Genomic DNA, 26,615 nt, shown 5'->3' with positions numbered 1-26,615 from the left:
TTAAAAGAATTTCTAAAGCATCAGATATGGTAAGATGACACAATGGACATGTTTAGGCCATGCTTTAAGGAAGCCCCCCCAACATGATTTCCAGAGCAAGTGATAATGTGGACACTACCTGGAAAGAGAAAAGGAGGGGGACTTATAGAAGCATTAAGCAGAACAGAGAAAAGAGCCAAATCCATCAACATGATACTCAGAAGCTTGACACACCAGCACAAGACCAAAATAAATGGCAGAAACTGAGGGTGGAGGAAGATAAAGAAAGGTGGTTTACTGAGGGCTTTCCAGGTACAGAAGTTTGAGCCCAGCGTACTTCCCCTTCTTAGTTCCTCTGTAGTAACACCAGTTTCACAGGAAAACAATTTTCTTTATCTTGTATCCATCTGTCATAGGATCACCATCTTGGAGCACCTTCTGTTTCCCTTTCTCATGGTTCCTAAAAATAATACTTCAACATGGTCTCAGGCTTATAACTCCCATATCATGGAGGAATTAATATTAAATTGAAATCACAAAATAAAGTCCAAAATGTTCAGGCTCCGCTGGCTTGTGTGACTACAGGGTCTTCATCAGTCTCAGCTGTCCTTCAGACTAGCAGGCTCTCAGGCTCACCGCCAGAGTCCCCTTCTAAAGTTCAAAAGATCAAACAAAGCAATAATGCAAACAACTGTTCACCTGCCCTGGGCTTAATAAAAGTCTCTAATACTTCCTGGATCTTTCCCAAGTTCCTGACCCTTGTATGGCCAAGGGCATACCTTTGGGCTTTCCTCTTGCTCCAGAGCCTTGTCCTCCCACTACCCAGGCCTCCTGGCTTCTAGCCTAGCTCCCTATTCCCAGTGAGGACCTGCAGAACTTTCTGCTCTCTGCAGCTTCTCTCTCAGGCAGTGAAAGCCCCCATGTCTGCTCTCTGCAATCCTTTCCTGACTGACTTTCAGGCCTGACTCACCCAGTCTCCCCCTATCTAGGGCCCAGATAGCTTAAACCCAGCTAGGGGGTCCACTGACAAGTCACAGGTGCGCTGGCCTCTCCCTCTTAAAGGGCCAGTGCCACCCCGTGACTCCATCTATCTTAGGGTACATCTACACTTACGGGTGGTGAGTAAAGTACAGAAACCGCATGCCCAGCTAGTGCAGGTCTAAACAGCAGTGTAGATGGTGAGGCACATCTTAGGCAAATACAGTAGAGCAGAGAGCCCTATACGCCTGAACCCTCAACCTCACCTACACAGGCTCTCTATATGCCCAAGCCATCTTTAGCAATATAGTGGTTTGAGCATTGGCCTGCTAAATCCAAGGTTGTGAGTTCAATCCTTGAGGGGGCCATTTAGGGAACTGGGGTAAAAATCTGTCTGGGGATTGGTCCTGCTTTGAGCAGGGGGTTGGACTAGATGACCTCCTGCGTCCTGAGGTCCCTTCCAACCCTGATATTCTATGATTCTAGTGTCCAACTGCTATTGTCAGCAGCATAGTGCCTCAGGCTCTAGCAGGGGGAGGCAGTTTCTTCACCTCAGAGAAAGGTTCCAGCAGTGGAGACCTTCAGGAGCTTTTCACTGCGGCATGCAGATACACACCAAAGGGACAAGTAAGGACCCAGCCTGCCTTTCACTGTACTGTGTAGCTAAATGTGTAGCGCCCGTACCCTGAATGCCATTGTAAGTGTAGACATAGCATTTCAGTTTCACACTGCTGCCCACCACAGGACCTGAGTCCTTCCACACAAAAACAAGAGTAACAGTGAAGTCCTTAGTGGGCTACATGGAGCTTCCAGAATTCTCCTGTGTTGGGGTAGGAAGAGGGTTTGTGTTGGATGTTTTTAAGAATTTTTGCCTTCATTTTTTGTAAGGTTCATTTGTTTCAGGGTTTTTGTAGGTTGGTTAGTGTTTGGGAGAGGAAAAGAAGGGGTGTTATTTTCATGGTCGAAAAGCCATTTTGAAGGGGGAGATTTTGCAGTATCTCCTTAAGACAGACTCTAGATTCACATGATCTTCTCTGATAGTTTGTTCCATAGCCAGATCACCTTGACCACAAATTATTTGCCTCCAGCAACTCAACCTGGAGATCTATAATTTGCTTTGTCCCAGAAGAGCACAGCTATCTCTGGGGTTCACAGATTGATATGCAGTCTTTAATGTAGCTGGGGTTTAATGCATTTAATTGCTTTGAAAATTAGGACGAGCATCAGAAGCTGATTGGTAGCCAGGATTTGAGCAAACATAAGCTGTGCTCATGATGGCATAAAACAGAGGAAGATAACCACATATTAACAGCTGGTGTCTTGTAACTCATTTTATCTGAAGCTGCATGTGAAAACAATCCAGCCTGAAGGTGACAAATATGGCTAAATCTTTGTCCCAGAGGGAGGGATGAAGTTTCCTAACAAGTTGGAAGTGAAAGAAGGGATTTTTGGAAATTGATGCTACCTGGTCACTCAAGCTTAGCGAGGAATCAGGGAGGACCCTGAAGCTTTGCACACTGACAAATGAGTTGTATGCCTTTCAAAGATGGAAACAGTGTCTCTGCTAGCTCTTCAAAGCATCACCTTGGTCTTCTATGGGTTTAGCTTAAGCCAGCTGCTCTCCATCCAAGAATTGATTTCTTGTAGGCATTCTGACACCTTTGTAGTGATGGCATCAGCTGAGTGATTTTATATCTATATTACATAAAAATAACAGTGTCATCAACATATTATTGGCAGCTGAACCCATGGCTTCTCCCCAGCGGCCTCCCATATATAGTATAGATTCTTGTGGGACCCCACAAGTGAGGACCTTTGGAGAGGAGGAGGAGTTGCCCATCACCACTCCCTGAGTTCTGCTGTTGAGGAACGAATGGAGTCACTTGTGCTGGACTACCTACTCCTGCTGTGTCATGCAAGGTCTTAGTAATACTCTGCCGTCAAAAGTGAGAAAAGCAGCAGAAGTCTGGAAGCTTGACCATGAAGTTCTTACCTGTTTCCATAGCCATAACACATTGGTCTTTTAGGACCACTAGAGACATCTCTGTGAGGTAGTCAGACCCCTGATTATGAGGCACCCAGGATGCTGGCTGTTGTGTTGGAGCTTGGTGTACTTTCTCAATTATGTTGCCCAGGAATGGTATGTTGCAGGTAGGGCAGAAGTTGGAAAGGGCTTCAGGGTCAACTGTTTTTTTCAGGACTGAAAGGCCTTTAGCATTTTTTTTTTAAGAAATTTGCTTCTCTGAAGGAGGCACTAACTGTTTGCATTAGTAATGGGCATAGTACTTAGCTGGCTTTTACTAGCCAGGAGCCGATGGATTCTTTTACTGGTTGTTCTCTAATATCTTTTACCTAAAATCATTAGTCTCTATCTTAGGCGTTGGCTACACTTGCAGATGTACAGTGCTGTGAGTTAAACCTGACTTCGTGCAGCTTAGTAGGGAAAGCACTGCAGTCTGTCCACACTGACAGCTGCCCAGCGCATTGTCGTGGCCACATCTGCGGCAACTGCAGCGCTATTGGGAGCGGTGCATTATGGGCAGCTATCCCACAGAGCACCTTTTCCCATTCAGGCGCCGTGGGTTGTGGGAAGGGGGCGTGGGTGCGGGGGGATTTGGGTCCTGTCCCAGTGACCCGTGATGCATCGCTTCACATCCCAGAAATCCCTTTGTTTCTGTCCACCTTTGGCGCCATCTTTCAACCGTTTCTGTGCAGCGCAATCTGTCTGTGGGAAATGGAGTCCTAACTGCTGAGGCATATGCTGACGAGTCTCGCCAGCACGTTACGTTTGGCTGTTGAACTATTCCTTAAGATCCAAAGTGACAGTGAGAGTGAGGATGAGGAGTCCGACGATGCTATCGAGCCACGTAACGCGTACGACATGAAATTGCTTGTGGCATTCACGGACATGCTCAGCACCGTGGAACGCCGCTTTTGGGCTCGGGAAACAAGCACCGAGTGGTGAGATCACATCGTCATGGAAGTCTGGGATGACGAGCAGTGGCTGCAGAACTTTCGGATGAGAAAAGCCACTTTCATGGGACTGTGTGAGGAGCTTGCCCCCACCCTGTGGCACAAGGACACGAGATTGAGAACTGCCCTGCCAGTGGAGAAGCAGGTGGCTATTGCAATCTGGAAGCTAGCAACTCCAGACAGCTACCGGTCGGTCGCAAACCAGTTTGGAGTGGGAAAGTCAATCGTTGGAATCGTGTTGATGCAAGTTTGCAAGGCCATTAATCGCATCCTACTCAGAAGAAGCGTGACTCTGGGTAACATGCAGGAAATAGTGGATGGCTTTGCACAAATGGGGTTCCCTAACTGTGGAGGGGCGATAGATGGGACGCACATTCCTATTCTGGCACCACCCCACCTAGGATCCGAGTACATTAATCGGAAGAGGTATTTCTCTATAGTTCTCCAGGCGCTTATGGATCACCGTGGGCATTTCATTGACATTAACACAGGCTGGCCCGGAAAGGTGCATGATGCATGCGTCTTTTGGAACGCTTGGCTGTTCAGGAAGATGCAGGCCGGGACTTTTTTCCCAGAGCGGAAGATCACGGTAGGGGAAGTTGAAATGCCCATTGTGATCCTTGGAGATCCCGCTTACCCGTTAATGCCGTGGCTCATGAAACCCTACACAGGGAGCCTTGACAGCAGCAAGGAACAGTTCAACTACAGGCTGAGCCGGTGCCGAATGACTGTGGAGTGTGCCTTTGGCCGTTTAAAGGGCCGCTGGCGATCTCTGTATGGGAAGCTGGACTTGGCCGAAAACAGCATCCCCGCAGTTATATCCGCGTGCTGTGCCCTCCATAATATTTGTGAAGGGAAGAGTGAAAGCTTCACTCAGGCATGGACCTCTGAGGTTCAACACCTGGAGGCTGAATTTGCACAGCCAGAGAGCAGGGTTATTGCAGGGCCCAGCGCGGGGCTGCAAGGATTAGGGATGCCTTGAGGGAGCAATTTGAGGCTGAAAACCAGCAGTGATATCTGGTGCCCTGCACGGGAGTGAAGTGCAGTAGTTCCAATCTTTAGGAATCAGTGTTTGCTAAGCAGACAAGCAGACTTGCAGTGCCTGTTTATTTCCTGGGCTAAGGAGTCTTTTACTTTATGCAATAATAAAGAATGTTTTCAAAGCCAAAATATCCATTTATTGAAAAGAAAAAAAATGTATTGAAAAGAAAGAAGGGGGTGGAGTGGGGACTGGTACAATCACAGATTCGCGGATGTCCTGTCTGGTGTGCTGTGCAGTGGGTGCTGCACTTCAGGACAAGTATACTGCATGGTGATGGGGGTTGAGTGCAGAGGGTAAAGCTCGTGGTTTTCAGGGCTGGGTGGTGAAGATACTGGTGTTGGAGGCAGTGGGTGGCGTGAAGAACACAGAAATTGGGGAAAGTGAGTTGGAGGTGACAGTGGGGCACAATGGAAAGAGTTTTGGGACAAGGGCTGTAGGGGGAGGTGGCGGTGTTTGCAGTACTGCTCCTCTTTCTGCATGGCTACCAGCTCCTGGATAGCGTCTGCTTGGCGCTCCAGGATGCTTATGAGCCTATCAGTGCTTTGCTGCTGGTGCGCTGCGTTTTCCTGGCAGATCCTGCTTTCTCTCTTCCTCCAGTTCTGTGCTTTCTCATTCTCTTTAATAGATTGCCGCATCACTTCTTGCAGCCTGTCTTCTTTGCTTTCTCGTGGTCTCTTCCTGAGTCTTTGCAGTCTCTGAGCAGGCGATAAGAGGGACGGTTGAGGTCTCAAGGTTGATGCAGCTGTATAGGCAAAATGCAATGTTTAACAGAGGCAGCATTGTTTATACCAGACAGAGTAATGATTCCCCCCCACACTTAAGGAGTAGAAAACACACAGGGTCTATACACTAGCATAATTTTCCCGTCCGAAACAGAGCACACATATCCCACGGGAGCCTTAAAATGATGAGTAAGGGGGACTGATTGTTTCAGGGCTGCACTGTCCTCTGGGTTTCTTGCGGAGAGCCAACAGCTTCAGGGGGCACCTACACCGAACACTGTCCCAACATTTTCCACAGGAGTTCATCCTGGACGATATCTCGCTGCTGAGAGTGACCTGGGAAGCAAGGGAGGGTCTTCTACTGCAATGTAGCTTCTGCCCTGGTCCATATGCAGCTTGCCTGTGTGCAGCAATGGTCCCCCCACTCCTCGCGGCACAGTGGCGCAGACACGTTAGCCTGGCTGGGACAAGGACCATGGTGGCTCTCCCGATAAACCTGCGCAAGTGCATTGCACTCGTTCTGGATGAGACATTAGAGGAGATTACCGAAGCCGATTACCGCGATGTGATAAACCACATCAATGCACTAGTCCGCATCTAGGCATGCATGCCTAACCCTCCTCTCCCAAAGAGCCTGCACCGAAAAAAATTCCTTCCCGAAAAAAAGCCGCTTACCGGGAACCTGCTCTTCTGTTTGTCCTCCACCAAGTACCGACCACTGTGACTGGCTACCTTCCTCCTGGCTCGAGAAGAGCTCCTGGCTGCATGGCTCCAGGGATTCCGGCGTGTCTCCATCCAGCCCACCACCATCACTCCCGTTTTCCTCCCCCTCCTCATCCTCCTCCCCCCCCCCAGCTCTGAAGTGTCCATGGTGGTGCTTGGAGTGGAGGTGGGATTAACCCCAAGTATCGCATCCAGCTCTTTGTAGAATCGGCAGGTCGTGGGGGGAGCATCTGAGCGGCCGTTTGCGTCACGGGCTTTGCGGTAGGCACTCTGCAGCTCCTTCACTTTAATCCTATACTGCAGGGCGTCCCGGTCATGGCCCCTTTCCATCATGTCCTTTGATACCTTCCCGAAGGTATCGTAATTCCTACGGCTGGAGCGCAGCTTGGCCTATACAGCTTCCTCCCCCTAAATACTGATGAGGTCCAGCAATTCGCCATTGCTCCATGCTGGGGCTCACTTGGCGCGTGGAGGCATGGTCACCTGGAAAGATTCGCTGATAGCACTCCACACCACGCCGGGCTGAGCAAACAGGAAGAGGATTTTTAAAATTCCCGGGAAATGTAAAGGGTGGGTCACATGGTTCGTTACCTGAGGCCAGGGCAGTAGAATCTGAACTGATGACCAGAGGGGCTGGAACAGGCATTGTGGGATACTGATGAATAATTCTGGAGGCCATTCACAGCGCATTGGGCGGCCACACTGGCGCCGCAGCGGCAGCGCAATACTCGCTATTCCTCTCGGAGAGGTGGAGTACATGCAGCGCTGCAACCACAGAGATACAGCGCTGCAAATGCCTTGCCAGTGTGGACGGGGAGTGAGTTACAGTGCTGGGGGAGGCTTTACAGCGCTGTAACTTGCAAGTGTAGCCAAGGCCTTACTTGCTACAAAATTTCTCCTTTCAATACATGTCATGCAAGCAATCAGGAAATCTTTACACTTACATCACACATTAACACTCTAAAGAATTGAAGATGTTTAACTCTGGTTTGAGCATTGGCCTGCTAAACCCAGGGTTGTGAGTTCAATCCTTGAGGGGGCCATTTAGGGATTTGGGGCAAAAATCTGTCTGGGGATTGGTCCTGCTTTGAGCAGGGGGTTGGACTAGATGACCTCTTGAGGTCCCTTCCAATCCTGATATTCTATGATTCACTATGTATGAATCCAAGTAACTTGACACATTATTTATATTATCTGACTCATTCACATTTTCAAAAGTGGATGTCAGAGCTAATTCCCCACTCTGGCACTTCGAGTGCAGAAGGTGGGAGCCTACAAGGATTCTAAAAATTAATAGTGGCCACTCCAGGCTTGTATTAAACTCCTAAGGTTACAGCTTTTCTCTGACCTTGGATAGGTAGAGATGCTGCCACCAAAGTGCAAATCTCCTTTGAGAACCCAGGAAGGCACACTTGGGAATTCCGTCCTGTGGGGTACCCTCAAGCCCTTTCACCCCCCCCCCCTCCAGGGAAGAGCTGAAAAAGAAAAACAAAGGAAATCAGCTGTTGCCACCAGCTAATTAAACATGTGCACAAGCCTCTTAGGACACAAAAATCCAATCCTGTTCTTAAATTTTTTTTTTTTTTTTTTTTAAAGGTAAAAAGGAAAGAAAATACATCTGGAAACTCAGGCTATTACTAGATTTAAAAAAAGCAGCTACAAGAATTAAGCACCAAAAATAACTTTGAGGTCCAGCTTAAAGGTTACAAACAAAACAAAAGCATCTGGGATTAGCACAGAGGAGTCCACAAGCCAAAAAAGAGATAAACCTAATTGTGTCTTCCTAGACATTTCCTGATCTACTTACATATCTGTGGTTTCAAATGAGTAGTTTCTAGGTATGATACTGATGAGTTTTCATACCTGGCCCCTAGCTTCTTACAGCATAGGTGCTGCCCTGTTCCCTCTCTCCGGGAGAACAAAAACAGATAGACAAAAGGGGAGTCTTGTTTCAATTTTAAGAAATTCTAGCCTTCGCATTGTCTCTTTTGGCCAGGTACCCACTCACTTCCTTTTACCTATGCCTAGCAGTGAGACTTTTAACCCTTTACAGGTAAAGCAAGTAGAGCACAACTATTCAGAGGGTTTTTATAGCTAACTGGCTGGCTGGGTCCATAAAAGAGAGTTTCCCCCTCCCCCTTCATTTATCACAGAGGTCTTTGTCAAAATGTTAATTTTGTTGTTTCCCCTAGATCACTCAGTACATAAAACTCATGCAATATTTTTTCTTCTTTTTATAGTTCAGAATTGAACACCAACTTGAAGCTCTTCAAACCTCATACCTTTTAAGTCACCTATAAGTCTGGAAAGAAGATTGTGTGTCTTTTTAAAAAACTATCATTCTATGTCAAGAGTAATTTCAGCTTTGAAGCAAAGCAAAATAGCAACACAGAGGTATGGTCCAAGCAGAATAAGCAATTTGAATTGTTTGATAAGAAGCCTCTATTTTGCTACCCACTACACCACTCATTCCCAGATTCTTCCTCCCACTGCTTAAAATCACACAAAGATGTTTGGGGTTTTGTTTGAAGATGACTAGAACTCTTCCAAGCCTTTACAAAGAGAAGCAGCAAACATTCTGGGTGACAGCAGGGGAATAATAAAGATTAAGTTAGTTTGGGAAAAATAGTCTGCTTTTGTAGTTTTAACTTCTTTATTCAGCACCCGACTTTACAGGTGAAATATGTGAAAGCTACCAAGAGATTTCCTGCCCACTGGAGGACTAGATGCTCACCCAAAACGTCAAGTGACCACAGAACGCTCTAATGAGGAACTCATCTCAAGAGGAAGGAAAGCATGGGAGGCGGGGGGGAGCAAACCAGGTGTTCTGGAAAATTGGTACGAATTTAAAAAGCTACATACATATTCAAGTTAATACTCCGCAATGTTTCCCCTTCCCATCTGGCTCCTATGGATATTCTTTACATTGTTCAACAGGAAATGAGTATTTGTATCTGTGCAGCTTGGAGCACAATCTCTGCAGGTAATATACATGAAGGAGCTAAGAGAGAGGGCTCACCCTAACTGATTGACTGATCTGACTCAATGTACTTGACCATTTTAAAAAAAGATTAACATACCAAGCTGCCACAGAATCCCAACGTGAGAAACTAACCCAGTCTTTAATTGCTTCCACTTTTTGCCTAAAATAATCTGAGGACTGATGAAATCAAATTGAATTACAATGTGAAGCTGATGGATTACGTTAAATAGTCAGACAAGACGGAGCTAAAAATCCCTGCAGAAATCCAGTAAGATATTGACAGGCTGGGAGCATCATCTTAGAGCAGGACAGATGAATCAGTTATTTCCCGTTAATTTACGGAGAGTTCTAGTAAATGAGACCGAGAAACAGGATTTTCTGTATCTGAAGTCAGATTCACTTCCCTATACTCAAGGACTGTACATTATTTAGAGTCCCTAGGTTGTGTAAATGTTTCCCCTTATAGAACCATTCTGCTGCAATTACAGTGGCCTTTTTTCCTTCCAATCAGAGTTGATTGCTTAAGCAAAGAGCTGCCCCCTCTTTCTCCAACTTGTAAAGAATCATCTAGCAAGAGTGAGGAATATTGATTCTTAACTAATAAGGGCAGTAAAAGCTGCCTCAGCAAAAGAAATATCACTCCCAATTTCTAACACAAGGGAACCACGAAAACCTGCAGTTATACTGGACAAATTCTTGCTCTTTAAGGAGAGCGATCTTGTATCAGCAAGACTAGTAGTCTCCTTGGTGGCTACAGAAACATATAGAATATTTGAGCACAATGGGAAGATGTAAATAGGCCCAATAAACACTTCCAAAGTTCAATTTTAGATGTTCTGACAGACTAGTTTTCAGTATAGTGCCCATTTTTGATAGGCAAAAATAGGATGTAAGGCAGTGGTGGGCAACCAGTGGCCCACGGGCTACATGCTGCCCGTCAGGGTAATCTGCTGGCAGGTCGCCAGACAGTTTGTTTACATTTGCACGGGTGCCCGCAGCTCCCAGTGGCTATGGTTCGCCACTCCCAGCCAATGGGAGCTGCGGGCAGCCATGCAAATGTAAACTAACTGTCTGGCAGCCCGCCAGCACATTACCCTGACAGGCCGCGTGTGGCCCGCAGGTTGCCCACCATTGATGTAAGGTATCCTTTTCATTGCAATGGAAAATGTCATTCTTAACTCTGATTATGAGGTAGTTCTACTACAGGTTAGGGGTACAATAAATCTGACAGATCTGTGATATTTGTTTTTCTTCATGAGCCCCTCACACCAGTGCAGTACCTCCTAGAAAGGATGACATTTAAAGAAAGATTTTTGATCATCTGTAGCACATATCTTCACCAACATTATGGGGACCCCACACAAAAGAAATGTTATTATGTGTTGATCCCTAGACATCCTTTTTCCCCTAATTTGCTTACTTTTTATGCCTTTTACAGCATTTACTCTGTGTAGTCAGTCTGTTTCCTCTTTTGTTTGTGTGAGTTCCCCCCTTTCCCTTCACCCTCCAAAAACAGCAAAGGGGGGGGGGGACAAAACCAACAACAAAAAAATACACCCTTTTAAAGAGGAAAATGATTACAAAAAAAAAAAATCAAAGAAATTGGCAGGTGTACTGCCTAAAGCTACTAGTAATTTTTTTTTTTTTTTTTTTACAGTTGACTAGATTTCACATTGATAGTGTCCCTTTAAATAGAATTTGCTTTTTTATTTTAAATGTCTACAGATATATTTCACTAACAAACAACTCTTCTGATTAGGGATATTAGGTTTCAATCATTTTAGTGTGCACAAAAAACTTGACAGGGAAACTGCACTCAAACTGTCTAAAGCTTTAATTTTGGAAGCCAGTATCTACAAAATGATTTAAAAAACACAGCATACAAGTGACCCCACGTGAGTTGGTGGGTCTTCAACTGAAAATGCTAACAGGTAAAAGGCAAATTATTTTCACATTTCACAGGCCTGTTTGCTTTCTAAGCCTAAAAGATCATAATCAGACTATTGTCCACTATCGTATCAAAATGATGGGCCAACATGAGGCAATGAAGTATATCAGCACTACCACCACACCCCACTCCTGTTTATATGACAAACCAGTATTAATTTCATCATTCAAAGGACGGTAACAGGGATTTGGAGTTGCTTGGTAATTTGTTAATTTTGTGTGTTGGTCTGGCTATTAGGGTGTTTCCTGTATGAATATACTGGTTTGGCTCAATAAGTAGCTGTCTGGAAAAACAGTCAGGAAGGAAAAGAATGGCTCAAGACCTATAAGCGGTTATGATTTTGCCTCCTCTCCACTCAACTAGGAAGAACAAAGGAACACTGGCAGAAAAAGGGAGAAGGACAGTAAATGTCTGGGGGAACCAGACAGATACAGGACTCTGTTGGGGTGCCTGGAGAAGCTAGACCCTTGGTCCCCATCAAAGGATGGCAGTGCTTTAGGTAAAATAGACATGCATGTAGACTGTTTTGATACTTCTCTCTAATGCTTTGTTCCTACTGATAAAACAAACACTTTGGTTTTAGGAAGGCTGGTTTATCATGATATACCACTGGTTACTGACTTCTGAAAGGAAGAATCATAGATGCCCGAACTCAATCTGACCTTCAGGATAACAACGGTTGATACACGGGGTACTGTAGCCCAAGGCCCAGTCTAGGAGTGGGAGAATCGCAGAATACCGCTGCAGGATACATTTGTCCATATATTTCCTAAAATTTGGTGCCCAGAATTGGACACAGGCCTCATCAGTGCCAACTAGAGCAGGACAATTACCTCCTGTGTCTTGCATACAATGCTCCTGTTAATACATCCCAAAATATTAGCCTTTTTTGCAACTGCATCACATTGTTGACTCTCATTCAAGTTGTGATCCACAACAACGCCCAGAATCTTTTCAGTAGTACCAACACCTAACCCAGCTGTTCCCCGTTTTGTAGTTGTGCATTTGATTTTTCCTTTCTTTATTGCAGTTTAACCATTTTGTAAGCTCCTCAGAGCAGGGAGCTGTCATTTTTTCACCCATAAAGCAGTATCCACAACTATGGCACTGTTTAAGTAACTACTACTTCTGAAGTAAACTGCATTGGGAATGCATACAAAGCCTGTATAGAGAAGACACACCACACTCAAACACCCACTGCCATCACACTCAAGTCTTGCACTGATGGCACACTCCCGCTTGACCATTGGTTCACAGTAAAAATTAACTGTCTGGTGCACACCACCCCCGCTTCAGCAATGGATTCAGGAACTAAACTGCACAGTATTGCACTCCACCACATCCTCTCTTTGGGGTGCTGCATTCAGACCACTGAATTTTCACCTCTTCCTTAAAATACTTCCCAGGTGTGATTTAAAATAAATTCTTAAGATATAGCCAATGCCACTATATGCCTGACTTCCTGGACATGGCCAAGAAGATACAAAGAACCAGAGTTTATTCTGAGTATTTAACAGTTGAAAGGCCAAATTTCTATACCTCATAGTGTATTTCACAAGCGTGCTAAAAAGCACACTGAAAAATTATGCTGATGTTAATTATGGTGAAGTGTGCTTTCCCTACAACCATATTGAGCAACACCAGTAATGTGTGGAAATCTAAATTCCTTCTACAGATCAAAACCTTTTGCCGTACAAATTCACTAACAGAATTGCTGACTAACATGCCCAGAAGACAATCCATGGACAGATGTGTTAAGACAAACTATGCTGACCTAAATTGAAAAAGCCTGATGAAAACCTCTAGTTGCAACACTGCGTGAGCAGTACAAGTTAATTTTTTACACTTCACTGGATGTGGAGTGAATAGAGAGGCCAATATGAACTCAGAATGCAAACTCTCGGAGTCTTCATCTGTTAGGTTTGTACAGTACCTAGTACAATGAGGGTGGGCCCTTTAGGTACTGCAGCAACACAACAGGGTAGAGGGGCCAGTACACATTTATTTTTATAGTTCACTTCTAACTTATTACTCTTTATGGCATAAAATTACTCGTCTAAGTTTTATTCCCTTTTAAGATATTACAACTACTGCATTTTAGAAAGTGACGAAGAAAATCAGATGAAGAGCTTTGATGATTCCCCCATTATGGACTACACTATTGGATCAGAATGGAGCAGAGGAGTCAGGAAAAATATAATGCTTGACCTTAACTCCCGAGTTTTCAAAATCAGCTCTATGGGAGTTAAAGCCCAGGACTTTCACTGAGATGAGAGCACAGTCCAGAGATATGAGTTCACAGTCAGGAAGGCTCTGCACACTGGCAAATTGGTGTAGCTCTCCTACCATGCTTCTCCGGCTGGTAGTGCAGACTGACCAATGGCAGCCACCACCACCATGATGTAGCCAACCTTGCTCAGAGCAGGTTTAGAGGACACCATGATTAAAACACTAGCAGCCAGACTGCACTAGCACCCCCAACACTGTTGGAGCTGCACTGCTGGTAACTTCAGAAGTTTGCCAATATAGACAAGGCTGAACTACAGTCACTGACAAATGGGGAAGTCAATCCATTTCTCCCTCTGTATCCAATGTTTAGCTAAGGATAGCTACCTCCCTCACAATGCTATGCTGAAGATTTAATATTTGTACAGTGACTTGAACTTGTGACATGCTAATGACCTAAATTTCAGAGGTGCCCTGCACACACAACCTTCTCCAGGGTGGTCTGATTTAAATTCAAATGACTTAAATCACCAATTTTAATAATAATTGTACTTTTTAGTTATTTTCATAAAGAAAGGTAGATTCTCTTTGGCTGGTAACCATTAAAAACATGCTGATTTGCAACTAATTATAGCCTATACACTAAACTGTGCTTCTTTTTGCTAGTCAGGGGGTACACTAGATCTACACACATTTGTTTAAGTAATTATATAGTTAACTTTTATTCAGTCCTTTTTGTATTCAGTTTTTTTTTTTTTACATTTTTATTGTTAAGAAATGCATAATTCAGTTTTCTATTTACCATATGATGTGTTTTTTACTTGTGATTTGATATCTGAATTTCTATCCAAATAGTTTAAATTAAAATGCATAAAAACAGCATTTTAAATTTGTTTTATTAGTTAAAAGTATTATGTATCTAGCAGTTTTATTTATTAGAAAGTTTATCAAAACCTCTTCTGCATTTAAAACTGATTTATTCAACAAAGTATCTGTGCTTAGTAAATTCAACTGATGATTAGAAACAATTATGCCCTTCAAGAATTTTAGAACTGATCTCATCCCTCAGCTGTTTTTTATTCATGAATTGGAAGAGAACAAACTTTTCTGCTTTTTCAAGTCACATTGGTTTCTTAACTTTGAATAAATGATGAACTAGCTGAATAAACTAAAGAAAACATTCTCTCACACCTGCAGAAAAGGCCACTGCTATCAAAAGCTGTTTTTTAGCGCTTCAACAAACTCTAGCTCCAGGTGCTTAGCCAGTGACTTACACCAGGATCAGTGGTTTGACTTTCTTTAAAGGTTGGCACCCCACATGTACTGCTTAATATTTTTAAATTATTTTAATGGATATTAACTTTAGGTCTTAATATTGGTTGTCAATTTCAAATAGGTTTATTTTTTAAAGCATTTAAAAAATATATTAGATTTTTTTGGTTTAAAAAAATTAAATTCTATCCACCTTGATTTTCTCTAAAGTCAATGGGAAGTAGCACCTTTGAGAATTTGGCCAATATGTATCATTAAATTCAAGGGGCTCTGGAAATTTAAGACCAATGACAAGACATTCAGTTTTGGAACCTTAAATATTCCAACATTTAGCCTTAAGTGTAAAAATCTTTGGCACACTTTCAATCTAAGCTATGTATGATACAGGATTCTACGTGCTGGGACCTAAGTGGCTGTCAGCTCCAGCAGTTTTTTAGTAGAGCTTGTAATCTTGTTCTCAGAACTTCACCTTATCAGATTTAAACATTCTTAGATAAGCTTTAACTTTCACCAGCATAAGCAGGTATACTCACTTCTTCTAAAACAAAGAGTCAAAATAAAGTTAGACAATTATTTGTTCCAATGTGCATCCACATCACATACATTATACCAGGGGTCGGCAACCTCTGGCACGCCGCTCGCCAGGATAAGCACCCTGGCAGGCCGGGCCAATTTGTTTACCTGCCACGTCAGCAGGTTCGGCCGATCGCGGCTCCCATTGGCTGCGGTTCGCCATCCAAGGCCAATGGGGGCTGCGGGAAGCAGCACGGGCCGAGGGATGTGCTGGTCGTGGCTTCCCGCCACCGCCATTGGCCTGGAGTGGCGAACCGCAACCTGTGGGAGCCGCGATCGGCCGAACCTGCTGATGTGGCAGGTAAACAAACTGGCCCAGCCTGCCAGGGTGCTTACCCTGGCGAGCGGCGTGCCAGAGGTTTCCGACCCCTGCAATATACCATTCCTCAATATCCCACGCCATGATAAATATCAACCCAGACAAAAACCAAAAATCTCAAGAACTTTAAAAATAAACAAATGCATCCTTTATTTTGACAGAGTCAACTTTAAGAATGTTGCTGTTATACAAATAAAGTATATTGTGTTCAGGTTCTCATATTGCATCAGCCATGAGGGTATTGTTAGCTATTGTTTAAAATGATCCTTAAAGGTTTACAAAGCAATGAACCCAGGCACAACTCTGGGCATTGAACAAAATACAAAGAGACATCAAGACCCCTATCCTAGACAGTTTATGAAATGAAGAGCCAGGTGATGCAAAACAGACACCCACCTTAAAGCCTAGCTTTGATTGTTAAACACTGATGGCACTGGTAATAAAGAGCCAGTTGATGACTCCCTTGCATTCATAAAAAATTCCTAATCCTAAACGTTGGATACAAGTCATTCCAGCTGAAGCTGATTAATAAATTTCAGAGTATCTCACATACAACTGATATAAAATTTCTATCCACATCCAATCTGCGATCCACAAACATGGTCCATAGATATCTGTATCTGTGGATATAAACCAGATATCTGCAGACCTCTACATTTAATAGATCTCACCTCAGCCAGAACTACGACCTCCTTCCGGAAGAAAGAAAACGGGCATAAACTCTCCACATTCATTACTAGCGCTTTATAATTTCCAACCATCTCTAAAAGCAACTACATAATTGGAGTACATAAGCCAATACAGAATGAGAGTCAATGTTAAATGGGAAATCAAACTAGGAGGCAGCATAGCACTGAAATGATGAAAGCAAACATTGTCACATGGAGCATTCCCCCCCTACCATGCTCTTGTCTCCGTAACAAGGAGGCTACAAGTTTACTCCCAAGTTGCTGTTTCCGCCAAATAAAACTTAACACAGAGCTTGAATTCATTAACTGCAATAGAAGTAGTGACTACTGAAATAAAGTACTACTTCAGCTATGAATCCAAAAATGAACATCCACTTACATAAATCCATTTCTACCTAAAGTAATAAATTAAGTGAAGTTAATGAAATAATGTAATAGCATCAAGTGGAAGAGTCAGAAGGTTTCCAGATTACCTAACAAAGGCACTTCTAGTTTTCCTTGAGCCACCCTGTACTGCCAACAGCACTCCAAACATCTACAAGTAAGAAGCAAAAGAATCACTTTTAACTAGTTTTACCAACATGCAAATTAATCATACCACAAGATTTTAAAATACCATGTTCCTTAGTGATACTCTCCAAATCTCCACTTTACTATATGCTCCTTTAGACCAAGGCTCCTTTTAACAGAGAATCTCTACATGGAGTACAGAAACATTACCTTACAGTGTCATGCTGCTATTCTGGCACCTAAAAATTAGGGGGTTTTGTACCTTGTAAAGAGCAGTGCAAGAAACAATTGGACTCCTTACTCTCTCTTTCTCTAAGGGGAAAGATACTAGGTACATTCACTCTATTGAGATAAAGAATGTTTGAGAAGTATTTTCTTACAGCGCAGAACATCAGTGGCATCAATCCAGCACATCACTATGCGCCAACTCATAAGAATGGCCCTACTGGGTCAGACCAAAGGTCCATCTAGCCCAGTATCCGGTCTTCCAACAGTGGCCAGTGCCAGGTGCCCCAGAGAGAATGAACAGAACAGGTAATCATCAAATGATCCCATCCCCCTGTCGCTCATTCCCAACTTCTGGCAAGCATAGGCTAGGGACACCATTCCTGCCCATCCTGCCCTAATAGCCATTGATGGACCTATCCTCCATGAATGTATCTAGTTCTTACCCCTACTACACTCATGCTTTACTCAGTGTTTCACATAGCAAAATTTGGCCATATCACTTGAAATAAGTGGATTTCACATTTTCAGTCACTATCAATTCCACAGTATACCTGCCTCTCCGAAGCTTATGAAAAGAAAACACTACCAGACACTAGAGCTTATTGGAGCCCAGGGCATAGATGAACTTTAATGAGATTTTGCATAGTTCACGTATCAAACAGTTAACCAGAAACTAACTTATGGTAGAACTTAGGTTTTTTGAATAGAAATACATTGATAAAGGAGCAAAATCCTGAACCTGTTTTTTTTTTTTTAAACATTCTGTTGGGGCAGATAAGTCAAATGATTTTTGCTTGAGTGATGATGAAACTACATTTTGGAATGGTTATTATATGGGTTCCAATGAGGATCATGGGGCAATTTTTTATTTTAAGGAAAGCACACCTAAAGAGTTAACAAAATGAAACTATTCTAGATGTAAGAGGAAATGCCTCTAAATGAAGTAAATTTGAACTCTTTCAGAAAAGAAAAGAAAAGAAAAGAAAAGAAAAGAAAAGAAAAGAAAAGCATCATTGGATGGCTTAAGATATACTTTTATATTGTGGAGTAAGACTACTAAAAATTATAAAAATACCAGACACTTTTGCAGTTTTACGATACCAGATATCGGACTAGTTTCTTATCCTTTAGATATGTTATTTTTAAAAGAACTAGCAGGAAATGTTGTTGTTAGATAAGAACTAGAAGCGCTGTTTCAGCAAACAACATTGGTATCTTCTGTCTAGTGTCAAAACAAATGTCACATAGATTTGTCAAAAGCTGCATGTGTTGAAACTGGTCTGACAAATTACATATCTAACACACATAGATTAAAGAGTAATATAAACTGCCCACATTGAAAGGCTTAAAAATTTGTTGATTCCCCAATCTAGCACTTTTACTTAACTGTAGCTATAAGACTAAAAAACACAAAAGGCTATTCAGTGCAACTGTTGTATCTCACTGTTATCAACTTTGAGTTTGACATATCTTTCTGAAGGCTCATTTTAAGATGACAACAATATAAGAGAAATTGAATGAGACTACAGTAATTTGAGTGACATTTTGCTACAAACATTAGCAGCTCCTTCTTGGGAAGTTACCAATCAACACACACAACAACGCAACTGTTGTTTTAAAGGCCTGCTGAAGTACAATGTTGGACTGAAAAAAACCAGCTTGGCTTCTGTAAATATACAGATATGAATTTTCAAAGAAGTAGCATTTGTGAAATCCTCCACTACATTTTATGACAAAGGAAAAGTCATGCCCTGACTTGCGCACCAATTCTGACTACAGTAACACAGGCATATTATGGAAAATGACTCACTTCAATTTTCAGGACAGACCATTTTAGCATGTGTGACCATAAAACGGAATCTCTGAAGTATCTGATATAAAAGTTAATTAAAGATACGTTATTGGTTTTGACCAGGCATCAGCCACAATATATCCTTGCTCACCTTTGTGTAATCTGAATCATGCACATCACAGACATATGCAGTAGGGTTACCATGACACAGTGAGCTCCGTGGCAGAGTGAGCAGTGTGCACACATAATAGGCCTGATCAATATTTAATCTACTTGGTGTATGCTCTGCCCGAGCAACTCGTTCGTGTCTCCTCGAGTCCTTGTGCAAGACACAGGCCAGCCCGGCACCCAGCGGATCGCCCTTCTAACCACTCGGGCAGGTTTGATGCATGCAGAACAATCCCCATCCCAGCTTTTGCACACACAGCCCCTTGCACCCCTGCAGGGAGACCACTGCGGGACCCCAGCCCCACGGCGGGCTTGTCTCATGCATGCGCACATACACGCAGCATCCCCGCGGACCCACACACGCTCCCTGGGGACCCCCGGCACTGCCGCCCTGGCTGCGGGCGGGGCCGAAGCGGCGTGCCCGCCTCCCCCTGGCAGTACCTGTCCTCGGAGACGCTGATGACCCCGTCCTCCTTGGGCACGATCGCGGCCATGCTCACTACATCCTGCGAACCCTCCACCTTGCTGAGCAGGACGGGCTTGCGGGTCAGTGCCTTGGGCTGGATCTCAGCGGCCATGGGCAGCGCCGGCGGGCTCCGGCTGCGGCAGGGGGCGGCGCCGGTCTGCAGCAACAACAGAAGGAGAAGGAGGAGGAGGAGGGACCGCGGCTCGCGCCCTGTAGAATCCCTCAGAAGCAGGAACCAAAACAGCAGCTCGCGCGGCAACTAGCGCCACCCCTGCAACTAAAGCGCCCCGCCCCCCACGCCGGGCCAATGTGGCAGCGGCACTTCCGGGAGCCCCGCCCCCCGCGCGGCAATAGGCACCCAATCGGGAGCCGGCCGGCCTGGGCGCACACGCAGGAGGGCAGGGGAAGCCCTTGTCTGTGCTGACGGTGGCTGCGCAGTGAGGCGGGGCTGGGCCGGGGCAGCAGCGGCAGAGGGGCATTGCCTGCTGTGGGTGCTGCTTGGCCGGCAACCTGCTAGCTCCCGGCTCCCCCGTTCTGGGTTTGCTCCGACGCACAACGCGGCGTTCGGCTTCCCCTTCTCCCCGGCTGGCAGAGGGCGATCGCGGCGTTGAAGCCATCGGGGTACTTGGGTGACGGGAGCCCAACCCTGATGGAGCCCAGCACATGTTCCGTGTCCGTCTCTCTTCTAAACGGGCTGGGGTCTGGCTGGCCCCGTTGCTGAGGAGGCGGGTAAAGACGCAAATAAACCCTACGGCTCCCCTTGGCTACTCTCCCTCTAAGCCTGCGTCGGCTGGACGGAGTCTGTCTTCCAGGGTCAGAGCAGCTGATAATTAGCTTGGTGTAGGGGTGTTCTGTCCACCCTGTTTCCTCCATTCAAGCTCCCCTCCCTAGATGCAGAGAGGTATGTGGGATAAGAGCATGGGTGCCAGCTCTGCACAATTAGGATCTCCTTTGTGCTGAGGGGCTCCTTCTGATGCCAGAAACATCACTTTTACTAATTGTGACGGGTTGGATCACAGAAACCCCCTTGGGAGCTACCACCCAATGGGCCAAGACTACCCCTGCTCCTGTTTTCCCTGCCAGAGCAGGACTCCAGCACCCTGTCTTGCTGAGCCAGACACTGCCGTCTGGCTCCAGACACAGACCCAGGGTCTGAATCACTTGTCCCAAAGCTGCAAGTTTACCTGAAAACAGCTCCCAGAAGTGTGCTTGTCTTTAGCACTCAGATGCCCAACTCCCAATGGAGTCTAAACCCAAATAAATCCGTTTTACCCTGCATAAAGCTTATGCTTTACAGCCCACTTCTTCGGATCCATACCCTGAAAGCTTATGCAGGGCAAACCCAGAAATTGTTCGCCCTCTATAACACTGATAGAGAGATATGCACAGTTGTTTGCTCCCTCAGGTATTAATACATACTCTGAGTAAATTACTAAATAAAAAGTGATTTTATTAAATACAGACAGTAGGATATAATTACAGGTTTCAGAGTAGCAGCCGTGTTAGTCTGTATCCGTAAAAAGAACAGGAATACTTGTGGCACCTTAGAGACTAACAAATTTATTAGAGCATAAGCTTTCAGGGTATGCATCCGAAGAAGTGGGCTGTAGTCCACGAAAGCTTATGCTCTAATAAATTTGTTAGTCTCTAAGGAGCCACAAGTACTCCTGTTCTTTTTAGTAGGATTTAAGTGGTTCAAAGTAGTAACAGACAGAACAAAGTAAGTCACCAAGCAAAATAAAATAAAATGCGCAAATCTATGCCTAATCAAACTGAATACAGATAATCTCACCCTCAGAGATGCTTCAGTAAGTTTTTTTCTCAGACCGGACACCTTCCAGGCCTGGGCACAATTCTTTCCCCTGGTACAGCTCTTGTTGCAGCTCAGGTGATAGCTAGGGGATTCTTCATGATGGCTCCTCCCCCTTTGTTCTCTTCCACCCTTTTATATATCTTTTGCATAAGGCGGGAACCCTTTGTCCCTCTGGGTTTCCACCCTCCCTCACTGGAAAAGCACCAAGTTAAAGATAGATTCCAGTTTAGGTGACATGATCACATGTCATTGCAAGACGTCATTACTCACTTGCCAGCACACCCATATACAGGAAGACTCACAGGTAAATACAGCCATCTGCAGACAATGGGAGTCATCAAGATTCCAAACAATCCTTAATGGCCCACACTTTACATAATTACAATAGGCCCTCAGAATTATGTTTTATATTTCTAGTTTTAGATACAAGAGTGGTACATTTCTACAAATAGGATGATCACACTCAGTAGATTATGAGCTTTGTAATGATACCTTACAAGAGACCTTTTGCATGAAGCATATCCCAGTTACATTATATTCACTTATATTTTTATAAAACCATATAGACTGCACAACGTCACACTAATACTATTTAAAAAAAAAGATGAGTCCTTGGGGCACCTCAGAGACTAACAAATTTATTTGGGCATTTGTTAGTTTCTAAGGTGCCACAAGGACTCCGTTGTTTTTGCCGATACAGACTAACACGGCTACCGCTCTGAAACCTAGTTATTTTTAATAAATATTACATTAAAAAAAGATTCTCCCCTGACTCCTTCAAAATTGTCAGTCCTTTTCCTAATTACTCTGTCGTCTTCACATGTTGAATATCCTACTGAAGATTAATTCCTCTGCAAAGTATAAAAAGAAAAAAGTGTTTCACTAGTTGGGGTTTGAGCACCAAAGTAGGTCAGGAGGGTACAAGGCAAAAGAGAGGATCAGTGGAAGAGGAGAAAGCTGCAGGATCCAAGCTCTGCCCATACATGTTGCAAAAATACTAGTAATGTCATGTAATAATGCAAAGAATGACAGAAAGAGTTGCTGTCCTCCAACACTAAACAATGAATTTTCTATATAAATAATCTTAAACAAGAATTAACATAATACAAATTATAAATTCAAATAGGTCACTAGTTTATCATCTCATGTGCTGGCCTTGGGAAGGGTTTTAGTTTAGTTTGTTGATTCACTTGGATTAGAAAATCTCAAAGTTAAAGACTCCTGTTCAGTAGGTGTAGAATCTCCCTTCACTCAGGCAGTGTGTGAGCACCTTGGCTACTAGGGTCACACAGCAAACTACGGAGTTTGGACGCAGCTGAAGATGCCTTTTAATTCCATACTGAGTCTCAATCAGATAGGATCACAAGTTACAGCTACATCCAGTAACAACAGCTGATGTTGTCCAATATTCTTCATAGTTTTATCAGGACTGAGTTCCCAATGCAGGAAAGCACTTAAGCACATGCTTTAAGAATGTACTTCAGCACTTTTTCTGAATAGAGATGCATTCCTAAAGTGGGGCCTGGGTTTTCTGGTTTAGACTGGGGCAAATGTCAGCCTACATTCCGATGGTAAAATAAATCCTAAAACCTTTTACCTTTGGCACCTCTCTTTCTCAAAGCTGGCAAACTGTAGCCTGTTGCAGCAACTAATGGGAAACCAGATAGGTATGCCCCTTTTCTTCACAGAGGTCTACTGCTATTCTTTTCTAATGCTATTAGCTTATTCAACAGGTATGAGAGGCTCCTTGGATTTTTTTCTGGCCATTTTGCAACTGTTTGTAATACAGTATACATTTTTATAAAGAATAGGGAGGACAAAGACGGGAGGGAGATATTTCCAGGGTCTCTGTGTTTATATTACTTTTTCTTTCATATTTTATGATTGAAGGTGTAAGTTTGAAATAATGATTAGCAGAATTGTTTTGTAAAAGTTGGTGGCACTCTACACTGTCAGTCTATATTAAATGGGCATTTATATTACAAGTATTTTTGTATTATTACTCTTCTGCATCACACAGAGGCTATTTTATTAATTTAGGCTAGAGAACAGTATCTGAGTGATCCTCAAAAATTATGCACAATGGGGTGGAATTAAACACAGGTCCACCAGGTAAAATTAATTGCAAGAACACAACTGCAGTATTTACATGTAGTGACAATAGAATGTTTTTGCAGTTCAGTTTCTTACTTTCATGGGAGGGGAGGGGTATTTTTATTCCCCAAGGAAACTCACCCTAATCCCAGCATGTGGTTTTCAGCTTTTCAGTCAGCTTTTCTGCTAGGTAAACTGAGGCACAGGGTGGTCAAATAACTTGCCCAAAGTTACATTCACATTGTGCTAAAGCTGAGAAAAAGGCATTTACTCTTGAAGTCAGTGTTGTTAAAGGCAAACTTTCACCATCTATTACAAGAATTCTGAAAAATCACATGAAACATGTCTTGGCCACATTTCTTCACTACCGAAGGGCTTTTCAGACTTAAGGCAGTACTGCAGCTGTAAATTTGGGTTCATCAAAGCAGCAGTTTTCCATGCGATTAGTGCTTCTACCCAATAAACAGAAGAGAAATACTGGATCCGAGTCTGAGCACCACAAGTGGTATATTTGCATCGTAAAAAGCATGTGCACTTGGGGGAAAAAATCATTACATGCCTCTCTTGCTAGCCTGGAGGCTTTTGTATTCTTTTTGCAGCTGATCTCTGAAAGCACAAATATAGAGAAATAAAACTGTTGATATCATCCAAGGGTGTTTTGGTGGGTTTTTTTGTTTGTTTGTTTGTTTTGTTTTGTTACTGTAAATTGTGAAATAGAAGGAAGCCCAGTTACAGGCATGGTATTTTTGGAAGATACAACAGAGAGAGAGAGAGAGAGAGAGAAGTCATTTCTGCATTGGTCCTTACTATTCAAAATGTCCTGGAAAAATTCCTCCATAAGGATAGTAGATTGCCTCTGAAAAAATTAATCTTTGTATGATATCAGTATAATTTAATCTGTGTTAATCAACAAGAGACAAGATGGGAGAGGTATTATCTTTTATTGGATATTTTAGTCAGCAATGGTCCTTGTTTTATTTTGCATTTTGCTGTAGCTGTTTGTAAATAGCTTTGGTCTTTCCTATTTGATGTACTTCTGTTTACTCTTTTTCTTTTTTCCCAGTGGGAGTGAAATGAACATAGCTATTGGTGATAGGTGATAGTACTTTTGAATTCACATATTTGATGATGTCAGCACAGCTCTGGGAATCAGTGGTGGCCTCAGGCCATGATGGTTACATACAGTTGAGCCAAGCCCCATGTGCTCACAGCAGAATAGTATACCAGAACATCATCTTTGATTCCTCATCTGCAATCCTGTTTGACATTCCTGGGTTGTAGCAGAAAAAAATTCCCTACCTACCACGGCTGTCTCCTTGCTTACAAAGTTGCTCTCTGGGTCCATCTTCTGGCTTCTTGTAAGAATCTGCAGAGTTTTAAAAGGTTTCAGAGTAGCAGCCGTGTTAGTCTGTATCTACTCCTGTTCTTTTTGCAGAGTTTTAAAAGTAGATGTCATGAGCAGGTAATCATAGCCTAAAGTTCTCAAGGTCTATGCATACCCCTGGGGGTACACAGAGGTTTTCCAGGGGCTACATCAACTCACCTAGATATTTGCCTAGTTTTATAACAGGTTACATAAAAAGCCCTAGCAAAGTCAGTACCAACTAAAATTTCATACAGACAAAATGAAAAAGTAAGCAATTTTTCAGTAATAGTGTGCTGTGACATTTTTGTATTTTTATGTCTGATTTTGTAAGCAAGTAGTTTTTAAGTGAGGTGAAACGCGGGGTATGCAAGACAAGTCAGACTGCTGAAAGTGATACAGTAGACTGGAAAGGTTGAGAACCACTGGCCTAAGTGAAAGTTCAGGCATAGGAAGGTGAAAGTGGAGTGGTCCAACATGGAAGGAGCTGGATGGAGTCCCCAGCCTGTCTGTGAGCGGTATTTTTTAGTTAACTACAGCTGCAGACTTGCCACTTCTATAAGTTTGAGGGGACATTCCTCTCCCAGCACAAGATAGCAACATTTGTCTGTGTTGTGTTGCCACTTTAGTTCATGCCTTTTTTGCTGCATGATTATTTTAATATTACATCATCATGCAATGTGATGACACTTGATGAACCTCCAAACAAATAGGAACTGTGGAAATCCAGCACGCCTTGGGATCATCCTGTTAAAAGTGAGCCAATCTAACAACAAGGGTGGCAACAGGAGCTCACAAAAACTGGTCATTTAAAAAAAAATGCTCAACAATGAAGGGTTCCATCAATTACAATAGATATTTAGAATCCTCAGAATATTCCCTTTCCCAATTAGGACCGTTTTATGACTGGTCAGTTTTGGGGCCAAAACTCCTTAACAAATGCAACTTTAAGCTATTAAGTAATCTGATACCAGTCCCTCTCACTGTACAAGATGGTGATTAGTGTGGAAGAGAAACTACACTTTGCTTGAGTGCTTAATTTCTAGAGTATTTAGTTGACATGAAGCTAGATTTCAGCATTTTGAAGCCTCTCCAGGTCAATCACCCCTGTGTGGCACAGAGACCTCTTTACAAAGGCTCCCCTGTTCTTTACAAACAGCTCTCACTTCAGACCTGGCAAACTTACTACACCAAACACATGTCTTACAGGATACTTATTCATAAAGAGTAACATGTAGGGTATCTACAGAAAGCTTGTAACTTGTCAAGACTCAGAATCATTGTGAGATGAATGTAAGGATAATATTTAAGGAATAATATACTTATATTGAAAGAATGCCTAATGAATTTGGAGTAGAAATCAGCAGGTAAGAATATAACATAAGAACAGCCATACTGGGTCAGACCAATGGTCCATCTAGTCCAGTATTCTGTCTCCAACAGTGGTCAGTACCAGAGATTCAGGGGGAATGTACAGAACAGGGCAGGCAGGAGAACAGTGAGCAATCCACCTTCTAGCTTCTGGAAGTCAGCGGTTTAGAGTTGCCCCAAGCCTGAGGATGCATCCCTGACCATCCTGGCTAACAAGTAATTCATGGACCTATCTCCTCCATGAACTTATCTTGTTCTTTTTTTTTAAATCCAGTTACAATTTTCACCATCACAATATCCCATGGCAACGAGTTCCACAGGTTAATTGTGCTTTGTGTGGAAAAAGTACTTCCTCTTGTTTGTATTAAGCCTGTTGTCTGTTA

General features: G+C 43.4%; 1 protein-coding gene across 1 annotated transcript in view; it reads right to left on the bottom strand.

Moving 5' to 3' along the window:
• Nucleotides 1-19,857, bottom strand: part of WDFY2 (WD repeat and FYVE domain containing 2) — a 117,201-nt gene extending 97,344 nt beyond the window's left edge. Inside the window, exon 1 of the mRNA XM_034758538.1 lies at nucleotides 19,567-19,857. Within this exon, the coding sequence (XP_034614429.1) occupies nucleotides 19,567-19,703 (137 nt within the window). The 5' untranslated portion in view covers nucleotides 19,704-19,857. The remainder of the gene's footprint in view (nucleotides 1-19,566) is intronic.
• Between the last annotated feature and the right edge of the window lie 6,758 nt (nucleotides 19,858-26,615).

The sequence above is a fragment of the Trachemys scripta genome, chromosome 1 (genome assembly GCF_013100865.1).
Source record: "Trachemys scripta elegans isolate TJP31775 chromosome 1, CAS_Tse_1.0, whole genome shotgun sequence".
In the NCBI taxonomy this organism is placed as follows: domain Eukaryota; kingdom Metazoa; phylum Chordata; order Testudines; family Emydidae; genus Trachemys; species Trachemys scripta.
Note: the sequence above shows the minus strand (reverse complement) of the source record. Positions and strands in the feature narration are given on the sequence as shown.